General features: G+C 57.7%; 1 protein-coding gene across 2 annotated transcripts in view; it reads right to left on the bottom strand.

Annotated features, from left to right (window-relative positions):
- RBM19 (RNA binding motif protein 19) overlaps window positions 1-8,824 on the bottom strand; it is a 100,094-nt gene extending 91,270 nt beyond the window's left edge. The window contains exons 1-8 of one of the 2 annotated variants that reach the window (XM_028527880.2): window positions 8,657-8,822; window positions 7,266-7,448; window positions 5,542-5,667; window positions 5,304-5,339; window positions 4,818-5,010; window positions 3,553-3,821; window positions 2,369-2,449; window positions 4-82 (exon numbers count right to left, since the gene is read on the bottom strand). In XM_028527880.2, coding sequence (XP_028383681.1) covers window positions 4-82; window positions 2,369-2,449; window positions 3,553-3,821; window positions 4,818-5,010; window positions 5,304-5,339; window positions 5,542-5,667; window positions 7,266-7,448; window positions 8,657-8,692 — 1,003 coding nt within the window. In that variant the 5' untranslated portion in view covers window positions 8,693-8,822. Of the gene's footprint in view, window positions 1-3; window positions 83-2,368; window positions 2,450-3,552; window positions 3,822-4,817; window positions 5,011-5,303; window positions 5,340-5,541; window positions 5,668-7,265; window positions 7,449-8,656 lie in introns of both variants that reach the window. The other variant, XM_028527881.2, reaches the window with a different exon arrangement.
- Between the last annotated feature and the right edge of the window lie 5,579 nt (window positions 8,825-14,403).

Below are 14,403 nucleotides of genomic sequence, written 5' to 3' on the forward strand. Positions count from 1 at the left end.
CACCTGTTTTGTTCCCGTGGGCGTTTCTCACGATTCGGATGGCTGCCGGTTTCAGGGGTGCCAGGAATTCCAGCACGTTCTTCTGTAAGGACAAGGAAGGTTCCCCCCTTTACCGACCCCAAGTGACAGGGCAACTCAAAGGAGGAAAGTGGCCAAACTTCTGAACTCGGAAGGGTTGCCGGAGGAGTTCGTCCCTTACTGTTTCTCGCCTTCCTCTAAACTACACACACCTTTTCTCCACTGCTAAGACAAACTTGGAAAAAATCTGAAAAGAAACTGGGCTTGAAGAACATAAATATGAAAGAGTAATGCCGCCACCAGCATCTGAAAGTATCGTGTCTGGCCTTTTCCCCCTCAGTGCCTCTCCACACACTTGGGTCGGACCCGGCCTCGGCCGCTGCTCCTCCAGCCCGGGGGCCCGGTCCCTGGCCGGTCCGCGCGCCACAGGCCTCCGGGGAAGCCTGGCACCCCTCTGCGCCCCTCCCTGGGCAGCTTCCCGTCTGTCAAGGGTCAGCGACTCGATTATTCCGGAAAGGGCTTTTCCTCACCTCCAGGTGCCGGCCTGTCGGGAGATCCTGCCCACTAACGGGAGGACATGAGTGCCCGTGTGTCTCCACACGATTCCACGCCTGTGTCTTTTACTTGGTTAACACACATCCTGGAGAACCTCCCAGGGCACTCTTTTTAACGACACGTCACATTCTAGTGCTTCAAAGTGCCACAGTTCTGTTAACCAAGCTCACTACACCCCGACCTCTTCAACCTAGGCACTACGGTGTTAAAGGTCACTTCCTTTCAGCTGATGTATGAAAGGAATCTTCTCTCCCGTTGTACTTTGTCACTCTTCGTGGAGAGGGAAGAAAGTGACTGTTTTTTGGGTCTTAATTTTGCAAAAGGCCATCTAATGTTTACTTTTTTTTTAAATTAAAGCACGTGATTTTCTGCACGGTTGGTACTGAAAGGCTTTTGACCCTAAATTCCCAGACAACTCACGTGCTCTTGTACAACCCAAATGCATGTGACTCAGAAGTTGCTTAAGTGTTACTTTTTAAAAGCCGGTAAACAGACAGACTATCGATAAAGAGGGTCCCTTCCAGAGGGAAAAAGGGCAAAAGACGATCAAGCGCTTTGCAAAAACAGACGTAGGTGTGATTTACAAATCGTGAAAGGATCGACCCCACTAATCATTTAAAACGTAACTTAAGACGAGACGGCGTGCGCTCCTCTCGTACTGACGGAGATTCGCCCCCAGGGCTCCGGGGGACGGACCGCGCACACCCTGCGGAAGGGAGGGGAGGCAGCAGGACTTCCGGGGGGACGCCGCCGTCGTGCATGGAACCCTAACCACGTCCACGTGCCTGCACCAACGTGGACGCAGGGCAGAGGCTGCCAGAGCGCGACCCCAGCCGGTGCCGCCCGCGACCTGTGCGTTAACACCGGTTCGTGCGTTGTAGGAGGATTATTTTAAAGAGAAGAGGAGGAGGAGCAGGAGAGGACGAGGAGTGACAGTAATGATAATGACAACGTACAATGGAAAGGATGTGGGCGCACGGCCCACGAAGTCTGAACCAGGGCCCTCGAGGAAAGAGCCCTGCTAACTCTGAGCGCAGGGCGCCGGCTGCGATGTTGCTGATCAACAGTGCGAGCAGAAGCGACCCCGCGCCCCGACTCAGGAGACCGGGTGACTCTGTCCCCGCGTGTCCAGAGCGAGGGCTACGCACATGTGAGAGACCCCTTTGTAGCCCAGCATCCGACATGCAAAGACATTCGAGACCTAACTTAGTGACCGGGGTGGGCTCAGAACAGCTCCTGCGGCAGGGCCGGTTTTGCAGAACAAAGGGCGGGGCCCGCTGTGTGCGCACAAAGGGAGAAACATGGAAGGAGAAGAACCCAGGTCTGCGAGTGGCCGTCGCCGGGTGGGACCTGCACGAGCAGGGAGACTTTACCAAGTGCCCTGGGCTGCCGACGCCGAGCCAGCTGATGGGCACGTGGCCCCAACAGGCCCGCGCCCGTCTCTGTGGACAGTGTCCCGGCCACACGGCCGTGCCTACTGGGGGCAGTAACGCCGCCCAAGGCCGCCCCTGCACCCCGGACTGGGGACCAGGACACCTCCTTCCTCTCCTCCAACGGCAGAAGCCCGTCCCCCCTCACACACGGGACCCCAGAGTGGAACCCGTCTTTCTCGGGCTCGGGACAGCCTCGCGCTTCCTGACCCTGACAGTGCCTGACACCTTCCTCACCGGCCTTTTGGCCCCCAATCCTCTCCAGCTCCAGTCCTCAGCTGGTCCCGAACCCCCAGGCTGCAGAGGCCCCCGGCACCCCACCCTCAGGTCTGGCCCCCGCCTCGTCCCCGGGGCGTGGCACGAACCTCGGTGACGTTGAACGGGGCTCCCCGCAGCTTCACCGTGTGGGGGGTGGTGGGCTCCCTCTGGGCCGCCGGTTTCTCCGTCTGGGGACGGCAGGGAACAAGCAGACGGGCACGGTGAGTCCCGGCACAAGGGGCGTCTCGCTCCCGGATGTCTCGGTGAGCGCGCAGAGGCGCTGCGGCCGGGGCGAGCCAGGGGTGCTGGCAGGACGTGCCCCATGGACGGACATGCAGTCCAGCCGGCAAGTGGGCGGAGCATGCTCACAGGGGCCCCGGCTGCAGAGGGGGGGGGGGTTGGAGAGCGTGGGCAGCAGCCCGCGGTGAGGCCATGCTCGCCGCCCCCAGGCGGTCCAGGGCCCGTCCGCGCAGACACGCTGCGCAGCCCCGCACAGTCCCCGCGGGCCTGCAGAGTCTCCAGACGACCTGAGAGATGGGGGGGCTCGGGGTCTTCTCTGGGATTCCGCAATCCAGACGGCTCTGGCAGCCCCAGATGTTTGGTAACTCTGGCAACAAAACCTGCTCACACTTGTACTCGTTGGCCGGTAAAGCCCGCTCGACTGAGGGAGTTCTGAGGTGACGCCTCTCCCATGAAGCACAAGGGGTCACCTCCGGACTCACCACAGGAAAACCCACACCCTTGACGGGGCACAAGACTGCATGGGGTGCGGGGTGGCCTCCTGGACCCGAGGCCTTCCAGGCTGCGGTGCACCCTCCAGCCCAGGGACCCGGACACCAGGGCTCAGGGACCCGGACGACACAAGGCTCTGGCCCGTCGCCCAGCAGAAAGGCCCCCGGGGGCGAGGAGGAGGCGGCCACGAGGGTCACACCCGCCTTTCTAGCCTGAACCTCAGAGCCCAGCAGCCCTGGGTCTGCACCCTGACTCCCTCGCTCCCCAGCCGTGACCTTGGGCAGGTCACTTCCCTGCTCTGGGCGGAAGCGGGACGTGAATGATACCCGCCCCCGTGACCACTGTGAGAGCTGATGACAATGGTACGGCAGGTACCCAGCACTTAGTAGGAGCTCAATTAACTTTGCTACTGCTGGCTGGGGGCTGACGTCTGTCATGCTAGTGCCCTCCAGCCCCTCCCCCCAGAAGGCAGCCAGGCCTCAGGCTGCAGGGGACACGGCGGGGGCACACGGACCTCCTCCTCTGCCCCCCCCACCCCGGTGCCCGGGTCCACACCCACCTCAGCTCTGGCCTCCTGGGGCTTCTTATTCCCAGACGGCGTCCCCTGCTCTGGGCCCGGGCCCGTCCTGTCTTGGTCCCGCTGGGCGGGGGCAGCACGGGGATCCTCCTCCTCGTCCTCGCTGCCTTCGTCACAGTTCACGGCTTCATCCTCGCTCTCCTCTCCGGAGGAGGATGGCGAGTCGGCCCTCACCACCTTGGACTTCAGGTACTCCATGTCCGACAGCTCCTTCTGCGCAGCGGCCTTCGGTTCGCAGCTGCCGCCCTCTTCTGGGAAAGTGGGGGTCTGGGAGTCAGTGAGTCCCATGCACACCAGGGGGCGCACACCAGGGGGCAGGGCAGTGCCACGCCCACCACCACCCTGTGGGGCCCTGTGCCGCTCAGCCAGGTGGGTGGTCTAATACACGTCCAACGAGGTGAGACTCGGGAGTCTCAACATTTTTGTGCCGCAGGTCGAGGACCATGTGGCTCCTCGCACCAGCCTTGCCCTCGTCACCCGTTCTTTCAGTTGTGACCCGTGGGACTTCCTGCCACTCCGGGTGAAACCCCCCCCCACCCGTGGTTTCCAGGGGCTCACAGGAAGGAACCGGAGCCCAGCACCCCCACCAGCTCCCAGGGCCGCAGCTGCCCTGAGCCTCGAGGAGCGCCCTCTACCTGCCCCCCTCTTCCCGCCCCCCCCCCAGGGTGTCCCACCAACTCCCGGCTTTGCGCGGAAGCTCAACCACGCACGGCATTCACATCAAATCCGTTCTCTCACTTTAAGTCAACATTCATTCCCGACCCTTGACCACCCTTGCCCTGGATCGCGGCTGCTTACGGAACCCATCTGTCCCCGCCCCACACCGTGCACACCTTCTGAGTGTACCCTCACCTCCCTCACTTCCTTCCACCTGGGTCTTGGGTCACGTCCCCAGAGGCCTCCCCTGGGAACTCCCCCTCCCCTTTCCTGCCTCTTCTCTGCGCCACCCGGCTCCACGTGACATACTACATAGGGGACTTATTCCTCTGTGGTGCCTGGGAGCCAGGGTTCTCCCGTCTTCTGCTCACTGTTGTGTGTCCCTGGTGCCTGAAGCCGTGCCTGGTATGCAGCAGGAGCTCAGCATTTGCGTGATTGAATGAATGAATGAGTGACCGAGATCAGCCAAGGCCATGTTCCTTCCGTTGGGATAGCGAACCCCACCAGGGGGGCCCCACGCTGGTGTGAGCCCATCGAAGCGCAGGCCCCTAAGTGCGTGGGAACTCTCGGATGCGCGGCAATGGCCTTACCTTCTGGGCCCTCCCCGGCCCCCTCCTCCTCGCTCTCCTGGCCCGAGTCGGAGTCAAAGTTCAGGTAGTCACTGGCCAGCTTGCTCTTCCCTTTTGAGGGCTCCGCGTCCAGGGCATCGTTAGCCCAAGTGGCTGCCTGCGTCCGCTTCTGGTGCACCGACAGGAACTCCCGGAACTCGGTGTCCTCCTTCAGCTGGTGGCACCGCGGTGGGGCAGCGGGAAGAGGAGACGACTCGGGTCAGACTCACCCCTCCTAACTCTCAGCAGGGTAAGCGCATCCGCCAAGTTCATTCCCCCCCAGTGGCCAGAGGACCCCCAGGGGTCAGCTGGGCCAGCCCGGGGGGGGCAGGTGGACTCTTCCCCAGACGAGAAGACTGAGAAGCCCCAGGCACGGTTCTGCCGGCCGCCCGCTCCCAGCCCACCCCGCCCCGCCCTCCCAGGACCATGCCTGGGTGCCCCCGCTCTCAGTCCACGGGACAGACCCACCTTCTCCAGTTCACCTGCTGACTTTTTCTTCTTGTCCTAAAAACAGAAGGCACAGGCGGTGAGGGTCACAGACGAGGGGCGAGCGAGGGGAGACGAAACTCTCCTGTCCCGGGAGGGCCCGCCTTCAGGAACCGCCCAGAGGCACTCTCAGGCCATCCCTGTCCCTGCCACCCTGAGCCCCCAGGGGTCACCGCCCTGCTGACGCCTGGCTTGAGGGCGGGAGCGACCTTCTACGTACTTTCTTAGCTTCTGGGGGGACGGAGTCTTTGTCCTTCGCAGGCGGCTGGGACGGGCTTGGTTTCTGGGCGTGCTTGCTCCAGGCTCGGGGCTTCGTGGGGTCCCCAAATGACTTGCAGAACTCCACCTGCACGGGAGAGAGACGGGGGTGACGGGGACACCCGCCCCTGTGCCCGGCCTGGGTGCCCCACTCTAGCACCTCAGAGTGGGGGCTCTTTAAAAGGCAATTGCCACCGACAAGCTGAGCTGGCTGAAGCAAGGTACCTGTCCTCCCCCAGCCTCGTCTTCGCCCCCTTTAACGTCACTGGGGTCATGAACAGTTACCGAGGAGCCCCTCACGCCAGGCAGTCTCGGGGCTCTGTGTGTGTAAGTGCGCGAGCCACCCGACAGTGTGGGGGAGGGGCTGTGACCTCCGTGCCTCTCAGGTCAGGGCACTGATGCTCGGGGAAGTTCGGGGACTTCCCCAGCCCCCCAGGCACAGAGGGACAGAAGAGAGACGGGAACTCCGGGACTCTGAGTCTCTGGCTCTGGAGCCCAGGTTCTCTGCCGTCTAACCCAAAGGGCGGCAGAAGGTCAGGGCACAGGGCCAGGCAGAGCGAACGGCTCTCGTGTTCCCACACTCACCGGGAAGCGCTGCGCTTGACTGGCGCGAGAACTGCTCTCGGGCCCCGAGAAGAGCAGGGCGCCCCCTGGGGCCGGGGAGAGTGCCGGGTGTCACGCCTCAGCTGACACTCCTCTCTGGCCCTAACCCTCCAACACAACCCAGGTGACCTTTGTGAGGGGCGGCCCTGCTGGGGGCCCTGGTGGGCACTTCCTGCCACAGTCGAGGGGACGCCGTCAACCAGCTACTCCCCTCGGGGAAGGAGCTGCCGCTGTGTCACCGCCCTTCAATGTGAACTTCTCAAAACAGTTCTGTTGTTTCGGTGACAATGATGTGTGCTCAACGTATAAAATTTAAATAGTGGAACGTACAGGAAAGTGAAAATTTTTTTTACCCCAATTCCTTCCTATCACCCAGAGAGAGAAACTACTATTCCGGTAGAAACCCTTCCACGTGGCTCCACGCACCATCACACACACAGGGACGGAGGAAAAGGATTCTACAAACGGGGTCACGTGACGGATGCTGTTCAGTATCTGGTTTTATCCTTCTCCATGAAGTGTTAACAAGAGTTTTTTACTAAGTCATTAAATGTACATGAGTGACACGAGTGGGACCTCCTCCTCCAGGAAGCTCTCCTGACTCACCACTCACCCCCAGCAAGGAAAGGGGCCCCTTCTGTTCTTCGGCACCGACCACACAGATTGAAAGCAGCCTCTTTACCTGGCGCCCCCCCACCTTCCCCCTGCCCATTTGTAGGCTGTTGGCCCCATGAGGACGGGGCCAGGGGTGCCCCACTCTCCCCAAATTCCTGGCACCGAGTGAATGCTCCCTGGGTGCCTGCCCAACAGGCTCGTGAATGAATGATGCGCACAGGTGCTATCACATCACCTGGGAGCTTGTTGGACATGCAAATCCTTGGATCCCTGACACACTGAATGAGAAACTCTGAAAATGGGCCCCAGGAAACTGTTTCCACAAGCTCTCCATGGGGCCTGTAGGCTGAAAGATTGAGAACTCGCTAGGAACACTGATGACATCACAGCCCGAAAGGGGACAGGAGGGTGGAGGGGAAGATCAGTTTCGACGGGCGGGCAGGGGCAAGACTTGCGCCGACCACTCACCGTGATCCGGGAAGTGTCGACAAAGCTCCTGTTGAAATGGTCCAGGGCCTTCTGGGCCTCTTCCTCAGACTTGAAGCCGATGAAGCCGAACTTGCGGAACTTGCCTTCTCGGGTGAACTTCAGGCTGCAGTCCGTCAGCGTGCCGAAGGCGGCAAACAGCTGCTTGAAACGCTCCTCCTTCATCTAGGGCAGAAGGGGCGCCGTGAGGGAGGAGCCGGGAGGGAGGAACCAGGGGCCCTCAGAGCCGAGAGGGGACGGAACGGGCTGGAGACTGGAGGCTGCGGCTTCCCCGAGACGTGTGCTTTACAAGTAGACCCGCTTCCAGCTCTCGCTCGAGCACTTACAGGCTGTGTGGCCTTGAGCAAGTCCCCTACCCACTTCATCAGCGAGGAAACCAAGACTCAGAATGGCTGCAATGAAATCCCCCTATCCTGGGAGCTGTTAGGATGGAACAGACTCTGCTTCTCCGTTTACACACTACTGTACTACTGTCTGAGTTTTTAAAATTGTATCATAGTGCCACCCCCACCCCCAACCCGGGATGGGGAGATCAAGTTAAAAAAGTCACAGCAATGACACAGAAATGGCTTTGTGTCCTCACACCTTCTAAGGAGAGAGAGTCCCAAGGAGTAGAGTCAAGAGTACGGAAGACCTGCTGTAGCATCTAAATGGCACATTTTGGATTTTGGGAATGAGTTTATTAGCAGCAGCAGTGCGGGAAGTTTTCCACGCGTGAAGAGATGTAGGGAGACAGGTAAGGATGGTCCACGGCCCCCAGGCATCTGACATCTCACACATTCGTCTGTTTCTACACTCATTTACTGGGCAGGTGTTTCCTGAATGCCTGTCACTGGTTCTGTGCTGGATTCTAGGGGGATGGCGACAAGTACTGGACAATGGTTTAAAGCCCTTCCCACCCACTCAGCTGTCTCAACGTAATCCGTTATGCCCTAGAGGCGGCATTGGGAATTAGAATGAAGGCCCTAAGCCTATTGACTCCCTACGTGCCTCCTCAACAGTCCCGAGTGCGGAAAGGCTATAGGAACAGCGTGTGACCCAGTCATGAGTCGGTAACATAACGGGATCGGAGGAGAGGGCTTGTGGGAGCAGACACTCGGCACGAGGTGGGGACTGGCATCTGTCTGGGGAAAGTTGTCCAGCTGCGGGTCAGGTCGCCACAGGTTAGCTGTGAAGCCTTGAGCAGTCACTATCCGCCCCTCCCACTGTCAAGTGGCGATAAACCGAAGATCCTATCCTCCTGGTTTTCGAATCCTCCCGGAGTCCTGCCCCAGAGCGAAAACCCCTCAATTCTCCCCAGCCGCCTCCCTACCACCCCCCGGGGCTCTTGACTGGCCCTGATTTCAGATCCCGGGGTCAGGCCCTGCACTCACCCCATTCGGGAGGTTCTTCACAATCAATCGCGACATGGCGCACGGTGCCACTGATCTGATTCCAGCAAAGAGGGACAGCGTCTTCCACCAACCACTTTTCACGCTGCAGCCATGGGCGCCGCCATCTTCAGCGAGCCGAAATAGAGTCACGTGCTCCAGACCTAGGCCAGCCCCCGGAAGTGGGCGTGGCCAGAGTCAGAGCGACCAGAGGAAGTCACACCCACAAGGGGCGGGCCTGTCGCTTGCATTCTACGCAGGCACAGGCAGTTTGGCGTTGCCCGGTGAGATCAATGCAACGTCGGCAGGGGGCGCTGGTGCCTAACAACAGGCGGGGAATCGCGGAGGATTGCGGGGTATTCTGCAAGCTGTTGTAGACGAGGAAATCATTTCAGCCTCCTTTACTAGTTTATGTTATTGAGTCCTAAACTTGAGAATGCGGACAGGATTGAGGATTCTTGCTTCCCTTTAGAAATGGGGAAACTGAGGCCCAAAGCGGTTGCCAAGTGCCGTGATTCAGTTACTGAGCATCACCTCCAAATACTGGACTGCGTGCATTGGAAATGAACCACCCCCGTTTTGCCAGCGAGTGAACTGGGAACCAGGAGTCAAGCCGCGTGCTCTAAGTCGTGCGGCCATGAAGCATTAGGCAGCATTAGGGATTGAGTAGTTTTAAACGATAGGGTTACGGGGTGTGTTGGTTTCTAAATTGCTGTAACAAATTACCAGCAATTTAGAGGTTGAAAACAACAAATCTTTTTTGTCACGGTCCTGGAGGCCAGAAACCCGAAATCGGGGTGTCAGCTGGGCAGCGTTGCCCCCGCAGGCCCTAGGGAAGAATCCTTCCGCGCCCTTCCCAGCCCTTGGTGGTTTCAGGTGTTCCTCAGCTTGTAACTTATATCCCTCCGCTCTCCCTCCATCTTCATGTGGGCGTCTCCCCTCTAGTGTTTGAGCCGAATCCATCCCCTCTTTTCTCTTATTAGGACACTGCCATTGGGTTTAGGGCCATCTTAAGTCTGGAAGGATCTCACCTCGAAATCCTTTATTTATGCTAATAAGGTTGCAGGGATTAGAACGTGGTCGTATCTTTTCTGGGGAACACTATTCAACCCACCACTAGAGGATTTACTTGCTCTCTAGTAAGTTACTCTGAAGATCAAATTTCACCCTCTGCAGGTCTTACGTTGACTGTTTATTCAGTGCAAACACGCAGATACACGCAAAAATGTACCCTGCAGCCTACAGCCCATGCCCAGGGGTTTCTGTGTTGGAAAGTCACTTATTAATTTAACAGATACGTATTGATATGTGTAAAAGTACTTTTTAGTTAAATGACAATTTGGGTGTTGTGTTTTTTTTTTTTTCCTGCACTTTGTGACTTGGGTCAGGACCGGCTGGAACAGGCTTTACGAAGCTGCGCCGAGATCTTAGCCTTTCATGAGAGGTCAGGTGTGGTTTGCCCAGCCCGTCCTGGCTTTGTGTTCTTTTATTATCTTCATGAACTGCCTTTATTAAAACACGCAACTCCACATAGCCTCCCCTCAAGAAATTCACAAATCAGAAGGTATTAAAAAGCAAATGAAATGCTCTTTGCCAATCCACACGTTTCAACGCTGGGCCAGGAAAATATGGTCGCCACATGTCGCGGTCGGCGGGACCGTTCCCGGGCCGTATATTCCCGGGCATTTAATAAACAGCCACGTTGTGCGGTTATTATTCGTCTCCTGGCTCTCCTGACTTCCTGCTTTGTCCTCTTTCTCCTTTCCTCCCCCAGCAAATAGGATCAGGGGCACCTGGACCCCACGGGTCCGGCCTCTGATTACACCTGGGAATTAAAAAAGAAAAAAGCAACAAATCAGCCAGGTGTGAGCCAGCCCCACTCACGGCTGCCTTCACCAGTGGGGCTGCACCGGAGGGAATTCACTTCCCATCCAGGAAAGGCCAGAACTGGGGAGGGAGGTTGGGAGGGGCTGAGAGGGGCGGGATGGAGGGTGAACACTGAGCTCCACGTTCTCCCCGTGAGAAGTCTCATTAGGGGAGAACGTAAGGCAAACCTACAAGATGTCAGTCAGCCTACAACATCCCTAACCGGAGCGCTCCCAAAACTCCAGGCTCACCCTGGCCCGGCGGCTCGGTTGGCTGGAGCATTGTCCCGATTCGTCGAGGTTGTGGGTTCGATCTCCGGTCAGGGCACCTGCAAGAATCCCCTTCATGAAGGCACAAGAACGTGGAGAGACAAATCGACAAATTGTCTCCCTCTCTCTTCCTTCTCTCTCTCCAAACAGAAAGAAAAAAAAAAAACAAAACAAAACTGGAGATCATCACAAACAAGGAAAATCTGAGACACTGTCACAGCCCAGAGGAGCCCAAAGGGATGTGACAACTAAAGGGGACCTGGGGTCCTGGGTGGGGTCCTGGGACAGCCAATGAGTGTAGGGAGAAACTAGGATGTCAAAAGAAAGCGTGGCCTTGAGTTTTAACAGTAAGGTGTCACTATTGGTTCATCCATTGTGAGAAGTGCAATGCAGTAACGCTGACAACAGGGGGCGCTGCGTGCAGCCTATGTGAAAACTCGAATATGCTCACAACTGTCCCGTAAACCTCAATGGATTCCAAACTAAGAGGCGCTTTAAATGTTTTTGAAAAGATATCGACCATTAAAAGGACGGAGGACCTCGTTATTTACCGATGTGGAATCATTGTCAAGGTCCATTACTAAAGGCGGCGAGCGAGCTGAGGACCCACGCTTCCTTCGTGGAAAAAAAAAAAAGTCTCTGCTTGCGTGCAGCTCCGTGCGGGTCAGCAAACTCTGCCCCGGGCCACATCTGGCCTGCCGCCCATTTTTCTATGGCTGCCCCCAGCTAATAAGAATGTTTTCCACATTTTTATTTTTATTTTTTATTTAATCTTTACTGTATTTTTTTCCATTACCATTAAGGCCCCTTATCCACTCGCCCCCACCCCCCAGCAATCACCACACTGTTTGTCCATATCCATGAATCCTTATTCCTTTGTGCTCAGTCCCTCTAGCCCTTAGCCTCCTCCACATTCTCAAATGGTTGGGGGGGGGAAAATCCAAAGAAAAATGGTGTGTTGTGACTCATAAAAATGATAGGAAATTCCGATGGCGGTGTCTCTCAATAAAGTTTTATTGGCACAGAGCCACGCCCCTTCACGCACGCCGGGTCTACAGTTGCTCTTTTGTTGGTGATGAAAGAGCTGAATGGGGTCGTTGCCACAGAGACCATCGTGAAGCTGAGTACGTTCGCTGCCTGGCCCTCTGTAGAAAATGCTTTACTTTCTCCTGCACTGGGCTGTCCCTGGGGGTGGCGGGGGGGGGGCGGGGGGTGGGCGAAGGAGAAACCAGTAACACAGTTTTCTCTAGAAAGAACAGGACTGCCACGGGGAGAGGGGTACTTGCTGTGTGTGTGTGGGGGGGGGGTGTTGAGTCTTTTTTTTAGAATCTAATTCATCTTTTTTTTTCCTGGCCCATAATTCACAATGCAAGTCCTTGTCATACTTCTTTAGAATCTGCCGTATGTCCCCGGTCTTTCTTCTGCTGTCACGAGCCGGATGCTTTGGGAGGCTCCCAGCCAGCTGCGCTCGAGAACGCCTCTCAGCATGGGCTGATCTGACATTTCTGCATGATTCCTCTCAGCTACGATGGGAATGTGTCCCCCAAGTGGCTGATGGGAACTAACTCTGCTCGCCTGGTTAAGGCGCTGCCTGCCACTGTCCTGCTCCGGAACGCTGTCCCCTCTGTCACCAACAAGCCCTGTGCGGGTCTAGAAAATATTGCCCATATTTAGAAAGAGTCAAGCCCTGGCTGGCATAGCTCAGTGGACTGAGCGCAGGCTGCGAACCAAAGTGTCACAGGTTCGATTCCCAGTCAGGGCACATGCCTGGGTTGCAGGCCACGGCCCCCAGCAACCGCACATTGATGTGTTTCTCTCTCTCTCTCTCTCTCCCTCCCTTCCCTCTCTAAGAATAAATAAATAAAATCTTTAAAAAATGTTTAAAAAAAAAAGAGAGACAGCCAAGGTCTCCTATCTGTTTATACACAGGGAAACGGAGGCCCAGAAAGAAGAAAATACACCCTCAAGGTCACACAGTGGAGACCAAGGTCAGGTTCAAGGGGGCTTCCTTTTGTTTCTCTCTACCTGTGGTCACTCTCAGGGACCAGGAAGTTGGGGCAGCTGCGGGGTGCCGAAGACCACTGCCCTGGGTGTCACCACCTGACACCTTGAATGTGGCCCCAGCATTTCAGGGCCTGTCACCCCAGGAGCCCCTCAGAAGAGCAGCCCCCTGCTGCTCTAAGGCATCTGCAGAAGAGCCGCGAGGGGTCGAGGTGGCCAGAGTCACTTGAGACAGGAGCCCAGGTGTGCACCAGCCCCGGCCACACCTGTGCGGACATCAGAAAGCTCGCTCACTGGGGGCAGATGGTGGCTGAGCCTCGCCCCGCCCCTCCAGGCCCCGCTGGGGACCCAACATCAGAGATGCGGGGGCCCCTCCTGCTTTCGGCAGCGAACCATAAATATTCGCAACAGAAGTCGCAAATCATTCATCAAACGGAGCGGGGCTGGGGAAAGCTCAGCCCGTTCTGAGGAGACAAGCAGATGGGGGTCTTACCCGGGGCTCTGGAGGCCCCCAAATTCCCGTGCCTGTTTAATCCTGCTGCTGCCATGCCGGCCCGGGCCCGAGGCAGGGCATTCTGGGGAGGAGCTGCAGATAAAACCAGAATTGTCCCGCATTGTCTCATTTTTTTTCAGCCCTGCCCGGGGCAGATGCCTCCTACGCATGAAAGGATCACCAAGGCCCGGTTTGGAAAGAAAGTTCATTTCCTCACTTTGACCTTGAGGTCCTCTGAGGTGCAGCCGCGGACCGGCACTCCCCACCCCTCGGTCCCAGCCAGGCTGGCCACTTTCTGCTCTTCCAACGGGCAGCCCTTGCTCTCACCTGCTGCGGCTTGAATGGTGCCCCGGCGACCTGGGTGGAAGTCCGGGGAACCTGTGGGTGTGGCCTCACCCGGAGACAGGGGCTTTGCCTATAGAATTAGTTCAGGGTGTGGAGAGGAGATCACCCTGGATGTAGGGTGGGCCTCACAGCCAATGTCTGGTGTCCTTAGAAGGAGGCCGCATGGCAACACAGACACACAGGGAGACCTCCAGGCAGTCACGGAGGCAGACCTTCAGCGGTGCAGCCCCAAGCCTAGGGCTGCTGGCAGCCGCCGGAGGCTGGGAGAGCCGTCAGAGCCAGCACAGCCCTACGAGCACCGCGGTTTCCGCGCTCTGGGCCCCAGCTTGTGCGAGGACACATCTCTGTCATCTAAGCCACCCAGACTGTGGTCACATGCTGCAGGGGCCTGTGGGAGATTCACACACCACCTCAGGGCCTTTGCACGTCCTGGGCTCGCCCTTCAGTTCTTCATCAGACCATGTCTACCTCATCCCTCGGGCCTCGGCATAAATGCCTCACCCTCAGAGAGGACACCCCAGTCTGTCTTAGGACTGCGCTGATTCTTCCTCTAAACACACCTTCCGTTTCCCCCAGCCATTTGCAATCCCACAGGTATTTGCCTGTCCACATGCTGAATGCCCGTTGACCCCCGAGAAGGTAAGGCTCACTGTTGGGCAAGGGCTGGGTCTGCCTGTGCTCACTGTGGTGGGCGGTGGGGCATGCCACCCAGCGCCCCCTTCCACAGAGCTCAGTCTGCAGACCCCTCAGCGGCAGAGAGCCGCCTCAGCCCAGGC

This window comes from Phyllostomus discolor, chromosome 13, assembly GCF_004126475.2.
Source record: "Phyllostomus discolor isolate MPI-MPIP mPhyDis1 chromosome 13, mPhyDis1.pri.v3, whole genome shotgun sequence".
In the NCBI taxonomy this organism is placed as follows: domain Eukaryota; kingdom Metazoa; phylum Chordata; class Mammalia; order Chiroptera; family Phyllostomidae; genus Phyllostomus; species Phyllostomus discolor.